Here is a 17,046-nt window from a genome sequence, read left to right as displayed (position 1 = left end):
ACTCCAGACTGTCCAGAACTCAGCTGCCAGGCTTTTAACCAGAACAAAGAAATATGACCACATTACTCCTATTTTAGCTTCATTACACTGGCTCCCAGTATGTTTTAGAATTGACTTTAAAATTCTATTGATCACTTTTAAAGCTCTTCATGGCCTCTCGCCTTGTTATATTTCTGACCTTTTAGTCCCATACGCACCAGCACGTACCTTGAGATCCTCGGGCAGAGGTCTGTTGTCTGTTCCAGAGTCTCGACTGAAAACTAAAGGGGACAGAGCGTTTGCTGTCGGGGCCCCGAGGCTCTGGAACAGCCTGCCCGAGGAAATCAGGTCGGCTGAGTCAGTGAACTCTTTGAAGTCCCTTCTTAAAACATACTTTTATAGGAGAGCCTTTCCCTATCTTATTTGACTTTATTTTATCCCTTTTATTTTATTGTATTTTACTAATTTTATATTAATTTTTCATGCTCTTATCTTGTTTTTTTTTTTTGTATTATTCTTTACACTTGTTAAAGCACTTTGTAACTTGTTTTTGAAAATTATTATTATATTATTACTCACTTTACAATGCTCCAGCCACACCATGTTCACTCCGCTGTGACACACTGTGACCTACCCTGTACTTTCACAGCCTGCCAACTTAATGCTTTGCCTCTGCCCTCTGCTAGCTTTCACTGTCACTTTCTGCTGCCTGTGTGCGGGTGAAAACATCATTTTGATTTGATAGATATTATCGATCGTGGCTGCTATGTGCACAGCACACAGACAGTCCAGTGCTGCACTTCTGCATTTCCGAGTTCCCCCTTTTCATTCTGTCAACATTTAGATAATGAAGTATTTACATTCGTGATTTGATTTGGAATTGTCCACTTCCGCATTACGAAGCATCTACGAATCAGTTATCTTGCTAAGTTATTCATAAGTTGTTGCAGCTCTATCCCGAAAGGACAGCTTCCTCTTGATTTTTATACTGAGTGGATGTTGTTTGGTGACGTTCTCCTGTCTTGTTTCTTCCAGCCAGCTCGACACCATGAATCTCCTCAAAATGGCCCCTCTAGCGGCTCTGCTCGAGGTTCATCCAGCTCCAAGCCCCCTATAAGCCACCCGCACCCTCATCATACTTCCCACCCCAGCCTGACCCCTGAGGCCACCCAGCACCCACACACCCCTCACCCCAACGTTCCAGCTCCACGGCCCCCTGCGCCCTCTGGGGCCCCAGTCTCAGGTGCGCCGTCCCAGGGCCGCTCACCGCAAAGGGAGCCTCAGAGGGTTTCCCATGAGCAGTTCAGAGCAGCGCTACAGATGGTGGTGGATCCTGGCGATCCGCGAACCTACTTAGACCACTACATTAAGATAGGGGAGGGGTCCACTGGGATTGTGTGTATTGCCACAGTGAAAACCAACGGCAAACTGGTCGCCGTGAAGAAGATGGACCTGAGGAAACAACAGCGCAGAGAACTCCTCTTCAACGAGGTAAGAGTTTTTGATCTAGTGAATACTGACACTGAATGTGATAATAAAATGCATCAGCTGATGCACTTTGACTGATGCAGAGATGTTTTACTGCACTTACATCTGCATTTTTCCTCTGTTTTAAACAATGTTGTTAGATTGCTTTGCTTCATATATGCCTTGTGACAAGTTGTGTATACTGTGATACACACTGACCTATCAGTATGTCCTGACTAGTGCCTTTGAACCAGAAAGAGAACAATGGCTGTATATGAAAATAAATTGTAACATTCCAAAAATGTTATTTCACACTTTCCTGACACAAGCAAATTTTGCAGATATATTTTTCACATATAAAGACGGCATAGCAGCAAAGCAAGGTGTGAAGGTATCTATCACACTCAGCTCATGCAGCCTTCAGACATAAAACCATGGAATAAAATTACTTTCCTGAGACACATCTCTCAAAGTCAGTAGAAATGAAAGGCTTTTATGTAGGTGGTAGATTATACAGCTTTCACACACACATTAGTTTCTAATTGTCACTTTATATTTTAGATATTTTATTCGGCTCATGAGTAATCAGGCAGGGCTTCACCAGCGTCGACAGATACTTACAGATACACCATAGTCTCTCTAAATGCAAGGCCACTTTGTCATTCTTTTGAGTCTAACGAGTCGTGCAATTATATCTGTTTCTATGGTAACTGCAGGTGGTAATCATGCGGGACTATCACCATGAGAACGTGGTGGAGATGTACAACAGCTACCTGGTGGGAGATGAGCTCTGGGTTGTCATGGAGTTCCTGGAGGGAGGAGCTCTCACAGACATCGTGACACACACCAGGTGAGAGAGAAAAACTATTTGTGTCATTTATGTAGTACCTCGCATCTTTTAAGAGGTTTAACCATTGTGGGTGGGTATATGAGCTTGTAGTCTATGTAATCAATATACTTTCTTGTGATTTAGGCTTTTAATTTCCTCAACATTAAACCGTATCCTGCATCAAATTTCCCTCACCAACTCTTATCTTCCATAAGGGGGCAGTGTTACCTGATGTGTTCTGCACAGATGGATATACCATCATGGTCTTGTGTCATTTTACAAGTTATATATTGATATGTGACAGTTTTATTTGTAATGGATCATGTGCAAAATTAACAATAATTGTTACCATTTGATACATTGTACCAGAAATAATTTAAAGGTAATTTTCAGCTGCAGTCTCTTGGCAAGTCACGAGTAAAACACAGTGATAGAACTAAACAAACCAGATGAACAAGACACATAATACAGAGTTACACACAGTAGTACATACAGTATTTCTCTAATAACTATAAAACAAAGACTGGTCGATATAGTTTCAGAAATTGCACCTGACTGTACAGTGTCTAAATTTACATATTTGTTGTCTCCTTCCCTCCAGGATGAACGAGGAGCAGATTGCCACAGTGTGTCTGTCTGTCCTGAAGGCGTTGTCTGTCCTCCACACACAGGGTGTGATTCACAGAGACATCAAGAGTGACTCCATACTTCTCACTCATGATGGCCGGGTATGTACCACACTCATCAAAGATGGCATCAAAGCTGTTAAACCCAAACTAATATTGTGGTGATTCTATAAAAAACAACTTCCTTTTAAAATGTCTGCAGAGTGCAGAAAAAATGTGAGCAGAGCAGTCACAAAAAAGAAGAAAGTGTTCAGTATGTGGCTGCACAGAAACAAAGTGAATAATGTGATTCGTTTTGCAAATTAGTCGCAGCACACAATTGCTTTTATATGTCAAACCACAAGACCAACAGAGGCGGCACTCTGTCAGCACGAAAGCAGGCCTTTGTCACGGCAGATATCTGGGCAAGTCCTAGCAGGACAAGCTCAGGTGTCACTGATATCATGTTTTGTAATAATAATTATTAATTGAATGCAGTAATTGTTAATTTTATTAGCCACACATGTGCTTCTCCTGCTATGACTTGTCAAAGTGTCTTCTTTGAGGAAAGGCTTGTAGTCTGCACATGATGGACAGAGAGGTACGTTCTCCTTGCTCATTCCAATTCAGAGTTTCTCTCACAGGATGCACAAACTCAGCAAAGTACTGCAGCCACCAACAGCACTTCACACAGCAAACAAAATTAAAATGGAAACGTTTTTTGGAAAAGGGAACTAAATGCCTCTGGTAACCTCTGCTGTAGAGCTGAGGCTGGTGCCAAATCACTTCCTGTCTGTTGACAAGCAAGTTTCTGCTTTCTATAGAAAATGAAACTAACACGGTTGCAAAAGAAGACCAAGGCAAAAGGAACTCTGCTTTTGGTATGTTACAGTCAACAGATACATACATAGTCTGTGTCCCTAAGTTTGTGCAGTGGAGTTTCAGTTGTGGTCCAGATGACTCAGTGTGAGATGTTGCTGTTTATTTGTTGCCTTTGCAGAATGCATATATAAAGATCAGTTGTCTTCAGCAACACAATTACTGTGCATTTTGACCAGGCCGATAAGTTAAGGCAAACAGCTGAATGTCGTCAGTGCTTTGGTGTAACTCGTGAGTTCGTCCACGGTGGTCACTTTATAAAGATCACATATTTGTAAATGATTGGGTGCATTTGAGGAGTCAGAATGAGTAATCATTAGCCCAAAGACTGGTCCGCTGCTACTAATTAATCCACATTAAGTCAATCAGCAAGTATTAATTCCTGGCATGCTGAGTTTTTCCTCCACTTTTATAATTCACATTATATTATTTCTGATGATATTTGGCTTAATACACTTAATTAACAAGTTGAAGGGAGAGTAATTGAGAGTAAAGTGATTTTGCAGAAGGATTGTTGATTTTTTTTTTAACTAAACTGCCAAACAAATGCACCCCTCCCTTCAGTACTTCCTCAAAAGCTCTGAGCTTTCTCTAGGGTTGAAATGCCTTCGCCCTGGCCTGGTCATATCACTTTCTCCTTTGTTTAATTTCTTTAGACCTTTTCCTCTTTGACTGTTTCTCAGCCATCTCCCTAGAGTCCAGCACATTCGGATGGGCCGGTGTAAAGCACTGTCTCCCCTCCCCACATCACTCTTGTGCATGAGCACTAATGCCACCGGTTGCTGATTGGCTGGAACAATGTTGTGTGCAAGGTCCACGCCACTTTCTTTGTTTTCAGTTTACAGAGCCAGGGCTGTGTAGGAAAAGCTGATTTTATTTATTTTTATTTGTTTTTTTTTTTGTGGAAATATTCGCAGAATTTAAACGTGTATTGGATTACAGTCACTTACTGTCCCTTTTAATAAACGGGCTGGGTGTTTTGTTTTTTTTTTTGCTGTGTAAATTATAGCAGCATACACCCATAATGTGCCAGTCAGCCATGTGATGTTAAGTGTAAACCACAGCATCCTTGATGACAGCTGAGGAGTGTTTGTGGTTTGATCTCTTTATGAGCTGTGGTTTCACCCACCGCCTCATCCTCCAGCAGTGTGCATGGCCAGGGTGGCCTCTACGGTTACACCGAAGTGCTTCTCCTACATTGTTCTACATCTCATTGATCCATGAGGCTCAAAGTCCTGCTAATGAGTTTCTCAGAGGACACTCGGTGTCACTCTCCTGATGATTTTTCCAGTAAAACTGCACGAATGTGACAGAGACTGTGTATCAATGCTGTGACTCCTTTCAAACCCTGGATTTTCTTAATCAAATTAAGTATTTTCACTTTCAGCTCACATCCTGTGTCAGTAAATTTGAAGTCACAGAGAAAAATGAAGATTTTAAAAAGGTGTTTGTGGGAGGGGAAAAAAAATCTTATCTTAAAGCTTTTTTTTTTCTCTGTAACCTTCAGATTTTCTACTCAGTTGTTTTGGTCCAACAGTATCTTCAGAAAATTTCAGAAAAAAACCCTGAGTGGTCACATGTTCACACAGCAACCTTCTTGCTGGCTGCAGTGTGGGTTGGGTTTGAGTTGTTGTTTGCGATTTAGCCTAGCAGGGGAAGCAGACTCAACCAAGCGAAGTGTTTCTCGTCAGTAGGGTCAGTGTGTTTGGGGTGTCTGAATGCACCTGTGTGATGGGTGAGATAAATGAGAATGAGTGTCTCACTTTCTAGAAAACTGGATCTCAATTTTGGCTAACTGATGTTGTCTATGAAGCTCAGTCTGTCAGCGGCTGCCATCATGTTACGGTGTTTGTGTATGTGAGTGTTCATACATGTGTGGCCTGATTTTCATAGCAAGCTTTTTTCGTTTCTCTTTCTGAGCAGTCTGAGCCTAGCAGACGGCCTTGTGGGCAACATCAAAGGCTGGTTCTCTGTTGAAATATCCAGCCATGCACAAACCTTCTCAGAAAGAGCGGTGGATGGTAGTGGGGACTGTGGGACAGATTTCACTGACTGTCCCACTTGCTTGGCTATAAGAAGCATGAAAAGGAAGGTGTGCTTCAGATATCCATATTTAATATTTATGCAGGTGAAACTCAACTCATAGTATTTGATTTTTATTGAAGGTGGCTTCATCTTTCCATAATCAAGTCAAATTTACAATGCTTAAGAAATTATATTAATACGAACTATGAAGAAACTTCTCTCCTGTAACCACCTGTGCTGCTGAGCCAGACACGTTGATCTATAGCCATGAAACAGCTAATCTATAAATAAAGTGGATACATGTATTTCTTTAACCTCACATTCACTTATGTGATGTTAAAACTAGTGATGGTGAGTGTGTTGTGTTCTGTCTGGTCTGAATAATCTTTGTCTGGCTCATTCTGTCTCCAGGTGAAGCTGTCAGACTTTGGTTTCTGTGCCCAGGTGTCTAAGGAAGTGCAAAGAAGGAAGTCTCTGGTTGGAACACCGTACTGGATGGCACCAGAGCTAATATCCAGACTGCCTTATGGACCAGAGGTAATACTCTCACCCTCATGATTCCACTGTTATTTGAACATCTAAACAAGCACATCTCTTCTACTTGTTGACTTTCTCTTCTCGCTGTGTCCAGGTGGACATCTGGTCTCTGGGGATCATGGTCATAGAGATGGTGGATGGGGAGCCGCCGTACTTCAACGAGCCGCCACTCAAAGCCATGAAGATGATTCGAGACAACCTGCCTCCCAAACTGAAGAACCTTCACAAGGTACAACAACAGGGACCAAAGCAGAAAACACTGACACTGCTGAACTTTGACCGACCGTCTTATGTAAAGCACCATTAGCAGATGTTAGGAAAGTCATTATACTACCAATCATCTGGAATGTTTTCTGTGCTTTCCCTTTGTTAAAACCACCAAATATGATGCAAAAACGATTATTAATAACATCTACAACATTTGCAACATGAAACATTTGCTTTCACAAGAGGAACAGAAAAGACAACTTGCAGTTTATCTGGTTTGTAACCACTCCAGCTGTGAGGAACGGGTTTGATTATAACCTGTCATTTTTTTTTATTCTAGCAGTCATTTAGGAGCCTTGACGTTAAGAAGAGACACACTACATTAAAGGAGTGTTGACCAACCCTTTTTATTGACTTGTTTAATAGCTTCTTTGAGTAACAATGATGGAGGTTATCTCGGCCCTGGCACAGATCCCAGTACTGCTGCCTGCGACTTGACTAATGATGGCGAGTAATTCACAAAGCCAATAAATAAATAAAGCAGTGGCCAAGCAGAAATGTGTGACATAGATAGGGACTAACAATTAATTATTTTTTTTTGCAACATATTTTTATTGAAAACTGAATCAAGTTACATAAAATAGGCACTTTTACCATTTAAATTTTAAACAGAAAACCAGAAAGGAAAAGGACATAAGAAATGTGATGATTCCATGTCTTAGTGCACACAGATGCTAAATGCTGGCCGCACACTAGAGGATAATTGGGTCAATTTTGGATCCGAATTGCATCTCTGGACAATCCCGGGCCTGTTCGCAAGCCGAGGCTGGTCAGAACCGATTTATGGCCCAAATCATCTTAGTGTGAGGGGTTTACAGACATAATGTTAAGTTTGCTGGCTGGATTGGAGGCACCCCAAATTAGAATCTTTTGATATTTTCCGATTCAACCCACAACAGCCATTGAGAGCGAGCTGACCGGAAAGCGTCACCAACGTATGTTGTGTACTTGCTCGCGTTATAAAATGTATAAACCATGCTGATTCTGTCTTCTGCAAAACGTTGCACACACAAGTGCAGCTAGCTGAAGACAACAGTCTGCTTCAATTCTTGTTAATTGAGTTTCTGTGAGATCCCAAGTCCCCAGAACTGAAATCTAAGATTGTTTAGTATAAACACCAAGTGTGTGGTCCTGCGTCTTGATTGAATTGTGGGTGGGTGTGTGTGTGTGTGTGTGTGTGTGTGTGTGTGTGTCCAAAATAATTACATCCAAAGTCAGACTAGAACTGATACTAAAATAGACAGACAGAGCTGGAAAACATGCATACAGTAAGCAAAGCCAAGTCTGCATTTTTGTCACTGAGCCTTCAAGTACAAATTCTCTGGCTAGAAAAGAAAGTTTTGAGTCTATAACATCACTGAACAGGTCCCAATATGTGAGTCTTAATCAAAATATGTAGACTGTAGGGGCGATATCTGATTACTGACGAAAGACATTCAGATGAAACGGGACAACAATCTCACTTTTGAATAACCTTGTTATCTGATTTCACCTGATTCAACGAACCTGCAGGATAGTATCACTCACTTACACTTATTCATTTAGCTGACGCTTTTATCCAAAGCGACTTACAATTGCTATATATGTCAGAGGTCGCAAGCCTCTGGAACAACTAGGGGTTAAGTGTCTTGCTCAGGGACACATTGGTGGATGTGTCATAGTGGGGAATTGAACCCTGGTCTCTCACACCAAAGGCAGGCGTCTTATCCGCTGCCCCATCATTTATCATTTATCCCTCTCACTTCTCTCTCCCCCCTCCCAGGTCTCCCCTCTGCTCAAGGGCTTCCTGGACAGGATGTTGGTGCGAGACCCGGCTCAGAGGGCTTCGGCCAGCGAGCTTCTCAAACACCCCTTCTTGACCAAGGCGGGTCCGCCGTCCTGCATCGTCCCCCTGATGAGGCAGAACAGGATGAGATGAGACATGTGCCACTAAGACCTCCAGAGTCTGGAGTGCAGCACGTGCAGGTTCAGATGGAACAGAATACTCCTGCACACAGAGGAGTGGCCCACAGAGGTCAGAGGTCACGGATGAGGGGTCTGTGCTTCAGAAAGTGCTGTGAGCTGCAAAGTGTAAACCAGGTGTGCAGGAGTATTCTAATTTTCTTACGTGAATCACTGAACCGTGGGGAGTGACTTCCCTTAATAAGAGGCAATAAAGCGGTGTGTGTGTGTGAGTGAGTGAGTGTGTGTGTGTGTGTGTGTGTGTGTGTGTGTACGTGTGTGTACGTGTGTAAACATATGCTGCCAACACTGACAGTGTGTCATGGCTCATACGTGCGTGAGCTCTCACTTTGAGAGAGAGAGAGAGAAGAGCAGAGAAGCCACAGCTTGGGCCATGGAGTGATTTTAGCTGATTTGATGTAAACGTTTTGTGTTAATTGAAGGGCCTGACCTGGAAAGATTAAGACTGTGGCTGTTTTTTATTTTTCCATTTGGACCTTACCTGGATTTTAAGTGTGAACGTGGGGTTTTGCACACCAATCGGATGCTTTTGAAGGAGCCGTGAACCCACTGGCTGATTTTAGAGTCAGAGGGAGCGACATTTTAATCTCACTATTTGACGGTCTGGAAGCCGAATTTTCTCACTACAAAGACTTCTCTCACGGACGGATCCCAGACGCTATCCTCATCACACCCAGAACTTACTACTGAGGGAGGAAATCTTTTGACTCAGAAATGAGTCGCACGGACTTTATTTTGTAGTACTAGCTTCCTGTTGTAAACAAGCAAACATACACTAAGACAAAAGGTAAACACTGGAGTTGTGGTTTTTTTAACAGATGAATTTTTCTCTTATTTCCTCTTTATTTTCCTGTGTATGTACAATGAACATAGAGAGATATATCAGTTTTCATGTTTTACTATCTCTATTTTGTGATTGTTTTATTATTATGATTTGTTTCTTGGTTTATTTTAGAGATGTGATGATTTTTGAAGCACTGTCGACGAGCTGCACTCCCGGTTGTTTCCAGCACGCAGATAATAGACACTAGACATTTTATTTTGTTTTGGTATTTTTCTAGATGGCTAGATAGGAATTTTTGACCATTAACCTCATTGGTCAAAATAACACAAGGACGAGCAGCAACGGTTTTACAGACATGTGAAAGGCAGATAGACAAACAGGACAAGAAGACACCCCCTTAAAATCATACACCTGTTTTAGCTTTTTTGTTTTGTTTTTTAAAGAGTAGGCTTTTCCACGTGCTTTTAACCCTTAGTTAATACACAACCGAATGGTTCTGAGGTAGAAAAAAGAAAATTAATATGAGCTGCTTTTTAGGCAATCAGCGAGTTTGAGTTTTTATTCTGTGGTGCACGTCAGCTTCCTTATAACGTCATCACTCTCCTTCAACAAACACAGCGGCAGCTGTTTTCAGTAAATGGCCTGCTGCTGATGTGGAGGAGTTCTTATCCTGTTCTACACTGGTTGTCCTATTGAATCGATTAATGTTTGATAGCCTGGTTAATCTGTCTGGCTCCTGAATCCACCTTATAGAGTGAGTGGTGGAAAGGAGCAAAACAGTAGGTTTTTGATCTGTTATTTTAGTGTTTGCATTTGTGTTCTGTGAAAGTGGACCCTTAGGCAGATGACAGAACGATTACAGAAGTACTTAGAGGGTAGGAAACACTTTCAGGAAAATCCGTCTGAACACTAGTGACTAATAGCTGCTAATAATGTTCACACACACACACCCATGAGCCAAAATAATTACCAGACCTGTGTCAGGTTGTTTTGGATGACAGTGAGAGAGTGGAGTCCTCCATCAGTGCTGATCAGACACCAATCCTGTCACTTCATCTTAAACATAAAGTTAGATTAAATTCTTTACTAGCATTCTCTTAAGATCAGGCCTCAGTTGATTTAATGACTAATAGCAGACACTCCATGAAACCTACGTGAGTTCTCTAAAGGGGCTGAAAACAGCTTTCATGGTGGAGTTAATATCTCTAACTTGTTTAAAGGGTTTTTATTACCACGACATTGAGATCAGTCACTGTATATTCACACTAAATTCCCTTTCAAATGCTCCACTGATTGTCCCCAGCACCAAACACCACCCAAAGAATGAAACCATGGAGAATTAATTAGTGTTCTGTTTGTGCCCAGGTCTTGTTATTATACACCCACTTCTGCCTTGATGTTCCTCAGGCTGGAAAAGGAGCCGTCTTTATCAGCAGACACCTGTAGTTTCATGAATGGTGATTGATACCGAAGATGAACTTAAAGATTATGCTCTGTTATGAGTCATCCCTCTCAAGGTGATGCAACACAGGGGTGCACATAAACACGGCCTGCAGACACATTCCCCTCTCTAAGCCAAGGCTGCTGCTGCAGAGAGCCTCTTCCCCTCAGAACAGACCTCAGTCAAGTAGCCTTCTTAACCATGAGTTTCTGCACCCGGAATGTTTTCCGCTGATGCAGAATAACATTTTCTCGCTCTTTTAGATGCCATCTCCTGTCAGGATTACTTTTGTCTCTACAAAAAAAAGTCAAAACTGCAGTTAAACAAAGGGAGGGGTTGGACAGTTTTGGATGGCATAGCACAGTCGCTGTTCTTGTTGCAAACTGAACATTGTCATGTACTTTTCTGTGTACGTATACTATATATATATACACACACACACACACACACACACTGCTATACATACAATACTGCAGCTGTAAGTAAACATTCACTTTGTGGGTTCTTCATGTCCAAACAGAGAAACCAATGACTGTGAGGCCTTGTGAGGAAGAGTAGCAGCACAGAGTAGGTTGAAGACTTTTAAGCAGGAAGTAGGTTAATATTTTGTTCTCTGTAATAAGATAATTCCTGCAAATCTAGCCTCTCTTGAAGAGAATGAGGTGACCGGTGAACTGAAGTCACTATTATCCACTATGTTGTGTCACGATCACTAAGTACTGCATTAAATCAGCAGCAGCACCCTTCAGGCGTGTTTGTTACGGTAGTTACTGAGATGATGACTCCATCAGGCTGCTTAAACCAATGAAAATACTTCCTTCTAGGCGTTGCTGTCTGTAACTAAAAGCTGTTGTCTGATTCCACGTTGCTGCTGCAGGCTGGTAGGCGTTGCATACCTTGGCAGCTTATCAGACATTTTCAGCTGTGTCAGTTTCTTGACCTGTTTTGTGGTCATTCGTGGCACAAGCCAATGATGACTCACAGATTATGAAACCTGTTATTATCCTTCATGTTTGCAGCCGCTTGCTTCTCATCAGAGACATGAGAGCTGAGCTGAATGAAATGATAGACTGACAGTCAGGTGGAGCGGTGGCGATTTAGTTTGGGCTGTGATATTTTAGGATAAGAGTGTTTTTCCTCCAAAGTCAGAATCTTACATTTGAATATTGATCACATTTGAATCTTTTAAATCCAAACTGCACATTCATCACTTACTATATTTTAAATGATCATAAACTGTTGTTGGGGATTGACAACAAATAGACTCTTGCTTCTTGCTTAAAGCTGGTAAATTGCATCAGAGGCGTTTCCTGCTGTACCTTTTAAGGTAGGCGGCTGGTGAAATGGTGGATTTATAAATGTGACGGATTGTTAAGGTGACTGAAAATATTAGCTTTAGAAAGGTCATAACAGAATAAAGTAAGTTGCTTCAAGAGCGAAATGTCGGTATGCTTAGATTAGGTTGATTGGATTACGCACACCTTTGAGTATTTCCTTAAAAAAAAAACTACTGCAGCCTGCAGTTATTAGTTTTATTTGTTAAAAACTTTATGATCCCACTATGCTTCAGCCACTGCTTCCTAACAGTCCAGTTATTGGCTCATGCATCATGTTCCATGTTTCCATTTCAAAATCCTAGAAAACCAGTGGTGAGAAGGTGCTTACTGGTGAAACCTGTAACTTTGGGTTTACTGTTTACTACAACAGAGTATGAAAATCTTGTTATATTAGCTCCCCTTCATATTTAAAATTTTATTCTCCAAATATTTGGAGTTTTTTATATAAATGAAATTTCAAATTATTTCCCCAAAATTGGCCCTTATACTCTTGTCCCACCTGCCGTTAGTCCAGGTGTAACCAAACACCAGACCCAGACTTTGTTGTCCTGTTGAGCCTCTTAGCCTCATCCCACTTTTGATCAGTTGTCCTTTGAATATCAATGTGAAAATCCCAGATCTGTTCCCTCTACTGGTGGACCGATGTTGCTTATTAGGTTGACTGTAACAACATTTTTATGGTCCAGATTCTACTGCTTTGTTTGTGTGGTAGTTCTGTGTGTGTGTGTTTTTTATGTGTATGCATATTCATGAGTTCATGCCTTAACATTTTACGATCACTACTTGACAGATTCTGACTCTGACTTGACACTACGACTGTGAGAAGGTGGAGGGAGATCTCCATGACGCTTTACTCTTCTCATCTCACATATCTGAAAAGTCTTTGAGTCATTTTGATGCGGTTTTTATGCCAAGTTGTGCGTCTTGGTGTTTGCATCTTTTGGCTGATGCGTGACATCTCTCATTAACATTCCTGACAGTTTTTCAAGTTACTGAAAATACTTCAGGTTGAGCATTTTTCAGGGTTGTTTTTTATTTTGAATGTGGTTACTGAGGGCCTCAACGTCGGCGCTCTTCTCACCTCGGTTGCATACTCTGAAGGAGAGCAAGGTTCAGTCCAAAGGGATTTTTCAAGAAGCAGGACTGCTTGGGATTCAGTGTTTTCAGCATCTCCCTGCTTCACGCCACAGAGCTTCCAGAAGTTGTTTTTTATTTCTTCACTAGTAGCAGATGAGCAGCTCCAGTGCTGCTGTTCAGGGTTTAGTGCCTTGCTTAGCAGCATCTTGTCAGGCATCTTTAGGGATTGTCCTGTCCTGTGAGTAGTCTTTCTTCTTGGAAAAACCCCCTGCAGGACTTACTTCTGGTTTCCAACATGTGGAGTCACCAGAACCATGACCACTACTGACCAACCAGCCTAAAAACCGAATTAATTCCTTCTCCGATGGACTGTTAATGCTTCTCACTGACTCGCCTTTTGTGTTAAAGCTGATTTTGTTGATCTGTTGCAGATTCCAGCAGCCGTTTTTTGTTTTTTTGTAAACTTCACTGGTATTGTAAAAAAACATAGATTTCACTTTGCAAATTTTACTTTTTTTTTGCAAATACAGATTTTATAAAAGTCTCCTTTGGTGTCTGTTTTCTGTTTGTGTGTTTTTGAAGTGTTGTTCTCCACTGAGGGCACTCACTATGCATGAATGCAGGAAAGGTCGAAATGGAAAAGAGATTCTAATCAGAAACATGTATTTACTTGGTGAAATGCAAACATGGCCAAAAGTGATACAATAAGGAGCCATGCTAGCAGCTTGAAGGCTCATTACACACTGAAAAACAATTGTTGGATGGGTAAAGAAAAGAAAAGTGGTTCCAGAGGAAAAGTCATGTTGCAATGGTGGCCTTTTGGGACATCTCAGCTCTTTTGTCAGACTTGGCTCGACTAAATGTTAATCGGTCGTGCAGAGTAGTTGCATAATGAACATAAACCATAAGAGGCTGAAGAGAAATGTGTATCTGATCTGCCATTATCTGTTTCTCTATGTGTGTGATTGCTAAATGTGTAAACTGAAAAGACTCTCTTCCTCTTTGATTGTGAAGGATTAACCACTGATGTTTCAGATCACAAATCAGATGCAAAAACAATTTGTTAACAATTTAAACTAAATACATATTGCTCTATCAGACCATCTGGCTATTTTCCCCTGCTTTATATTCTTTCAGCTCCAAACAAGTGATCCAATGAGAGATTCCTAATTGTAAAATAAGTACATTTCAGTTCTTGTAGCATATTCACATCTATAAAACCATCTCTTTTTAGTAACTCTGCAAAGGACTTAACACCTTCATCATCAGCATCTTGTCTTAGAGACTGTGTTCAAACCCTGAAATGCTCTTTGTGTGGGATTTTTTTCATAATCATTTACAAGCAAGTAGGTGTTCAGACAACAGGAATATAAGGGTGCTAGAATATCTCGACCTGGTGTTGGTGTTGGGTCTGAAATGTAAAGTACACGATCAGCTTCCGCTTAACTGTTGAAGTGATTTAGGTGCATTATTTCCTTTAGGAGTTGCACATTACACATGAAGTACAGAACAATATAACAAACAACACTAAGTAGTTAGAACTGAAATGTAAAACTAACAGATATATAGGTAAAAGACTTAAATATCACAAAAACGTCTGGATGGACTGACATGAGATTTGGTAGAGACCCTCATGGTTCCCAGAGGATGAGTTCTGATGGCTTTGATGATCTTCTGGCTTTCCCTCCAGCTCCATCCTGCAGTTGAAATTTGCTTTTAGTGCATGATATCATTTGTGTGTGTGTCATCTTTGTCTGCTAGCAAAGGCTGTTCGCTTTTATTTGAACTTTTTTGCAGGTGACACCATGTACTCTGGGTTTGTGGCTTTCGTTCTAAAAGGTTTCCAGGAATAATATTTTTATGTTAATGTAATTACTTATTTGTATATATTTATTTTTATGTTGAGACTGACCACAATTTTTTCAGAAATAACTGTGTGCGTGTGTTTCTGAGGTGTGAGATAAAGAGTGTTTCCAGAAGATGATGGAGCAGTGCAGGTGGGCGGTGTTTTGCGGCCCGCACAGGCCAAAAGGAAGCCCGAGTGTCGCTGTCAAACACAGCTAATTCTTTTGGAGTTATTAAAAGATGAGGACATGATGATGAACTTCACAATAAAAGCAAGCAAGTAAGATCCAGAAGATCTAAACATAATCTCAAGCAGTTATCAGGCTCAGAGAGAGTTATCAAATCACTGATACGGACGACCACTTTCCGAATATTATTAGATAAGGCACCCAGACTAGTTGTGGTAATTTTTTTTCCTTTTCCGCTCTGTGTTCCTGCATGTTTACGCTCCTGAGAATACAGTTTCTCTGAAGAAGCTTTTAACATCTGACTGTAACTACAGAATCTTATATGTTTGTGCAAGAGCTGTTAAAAACACTCACTGACTCTACTGAGAGGCCATGTTGTTCACTGGTTTTAGAAAATGTGTTTGAGGCAGTAAAACTTGACAGAAACGAGGAACAGAGAGTGAATTTAGGGTGCGGGAGCTAATCGGTGTAGTCAGTTTGGGGTTAGGTTTACCAAAATTACCGTGTTGATAAGTTTGGCTCCACAGTGTTACATAAGTGTCATAATATGGCTTAAATTTAATCTTTCACTCACCTAACTGATGCATGCTTGATGCAGTTCCCACATGCTGCTTGATGAGCTGATACTGCAGCTTTCAGTGGAAAACCAGAAGATATTCTTCTCTACCGTAGCAGCAGCAGAGTCAGCACTGTATTTTTAGCACTTCCGTCAAGTCACCCATTCAGTTGGAGTAACTGAGCAGCTGACTGCTCTGCAGGCTGTAGCTCTGCAGCCTTTACTGTGAACAGTCAAGCTCAAAACAATGACAGCCATTACAGACCACAGGACAGCTGTGTGTGGTTTGTGTGTGAGAGTATATGATTTTGGGAAAGGTTCTTAATGACTTTAGTGGCTAGTTTAAGTATAATTATCTGAGTTCAGAGTTAAATTTATAATTTAGTATCAGTGTGCATTTATGCATGACGGGTTGGTGATTTTAAAAATACAGTATAGAGATTTTATGGTTTAGAGTTCACTGTTATTCCGAAAAACAATAATTTCCCACAGAAGGATCACATTGCACATGAAACTAGGTCACCACTTATGGACACGTGGCAATTTAGAAACGGGACAAAACAATATAACAAACACAGGGAGGATAAACTAGTTAGAACTGAAATTTAAAACTGTAATAAATATATCAGTTAGTTCAACTGTAAGGAATGTAATAAACGTATAGCCTAATAATAAAGGGGAAAACAATTTGGATGCAAATTAGAGAATTTGGGTAATCTGGGACATTTTTTGCAATTTGTACTTCTGCTCCATTTTCCAATATCCAATAAAAATTATAAACACACTTTTGTTTTTGCCCCCATTCATCATGAGCTGAACTCCAAGATCTAAGACTTTCTCTATGTACACAAAAGGCCTATTTCTCTCAAATATTGTTCACAAAATCTGTGTTAGTGAGCACTTCTCCTTTGCCGAGATAATCCATCCACCTCACAGGTGTGGCATATCAAGATGCTGATCAGACAGCATGGGGATTGCACAGGTGTGTCTTAAGCTGGCCACAATAAAAGGCCACTTATATCTATTAAAGTCTTAAATAAGTCGCCGATAGAGTTTCCTGGCATGGACGCTTTAGTAGTAGTAGGAAGTAGTATTTTGATATGATTATGAGATGGTTAACTATTAATTCAATATGCTTGTTTTTCATGATGAAAATAAATCTCTATTCAGGTTTTGCCTCATGTCACAAGCATAAAATTGGTGTTTCTCTTCAGGCTGCCACTTAAACACTTCCGGGTCATTGAACTCTCAGAATAACATCTATTTTT

The 17,046-nt window shown here is 40.9% G+C and overlaps 1 protein-coding gene and 1 long non-coding RNA gene across 4 annotated transcripts in view; one reads left to right on the top strand and one right to left on the bottom strand.

Annotated features, from left to right (window-relative positions):
* Positions 1–14,177, top strand: part of pak4 (p21 protein (Cdc42/Rac)-activated kinase 4) — a 42,215-nt gene extending 28,038 nt beyond the window's left edge. For all 3 annotated transcript variants that reach the window (XM_046073137.1, XM_046073135.1, XM_046073136.1), the window contains exons 6-11: positions 1,015–1,470; positions 2,163–2,296; positions 2,877–3,003; positions 6,196–6,321; positions 6,416–6,550; positions 8,351–14,177. In XM_046073137.1, the coding sequence (XP_045929093.1) occupies positions 1,015–1,470; positions 2,163–2,296; positions 2,877–3,003; positions 6,196–6,321; positions 6,416–6,550; positions 8,351–8,506 (1,134 nt within the window). In that variant the 3' untranslated portion in view covers positions 8,507–14,177. The remainder of the gene's footprint in view (positions 1–1,014; positions 1,471–2,162; positions 2,297–2,876; positions 3,004–6,195; positions 6,322–6,415; positions 6,551–8,350) is intronic.
* On the bottom strand, positions 13,836–16,025 carry LOC123985543. Its single transcript, XR_006828703.1, has 2 exons — positions 15,797–16,025; positions 13,836–14,886 (listed from the first exon to the last, which is right to left on the bottom strand). It is a non-coding gene; the product is annotated as an uncharacterized LOC123985543 (long non-coding RNA).
* Between the last annotated feature and the right edge of the window lie 1,021 nt (positions 16,026–17,046).

The sequence above is a fragment of the Micropterus dolomieu genome, linkage group LG17 (assembly GCF_021292245.1).
Source record: "Micropterus dolomieu isolate WLL.071019.BEF.003 ecotype Adirondacks linkage group LG17, ASM2129224v1, whole genome shotgun sequence".
Classification (NCBI taxonomy): Eukaryota; Metazoa; Chordata; class Actinopteri; order Centrarchiformes; family Centrarchidae; genus Micropterus; species Micropterus dolomieu.
The sequence above is the reverse complement of the archived record's forward strand: the minus strand, read 5'-3'. Positions and strand labels throughout refer to the sequence as shown.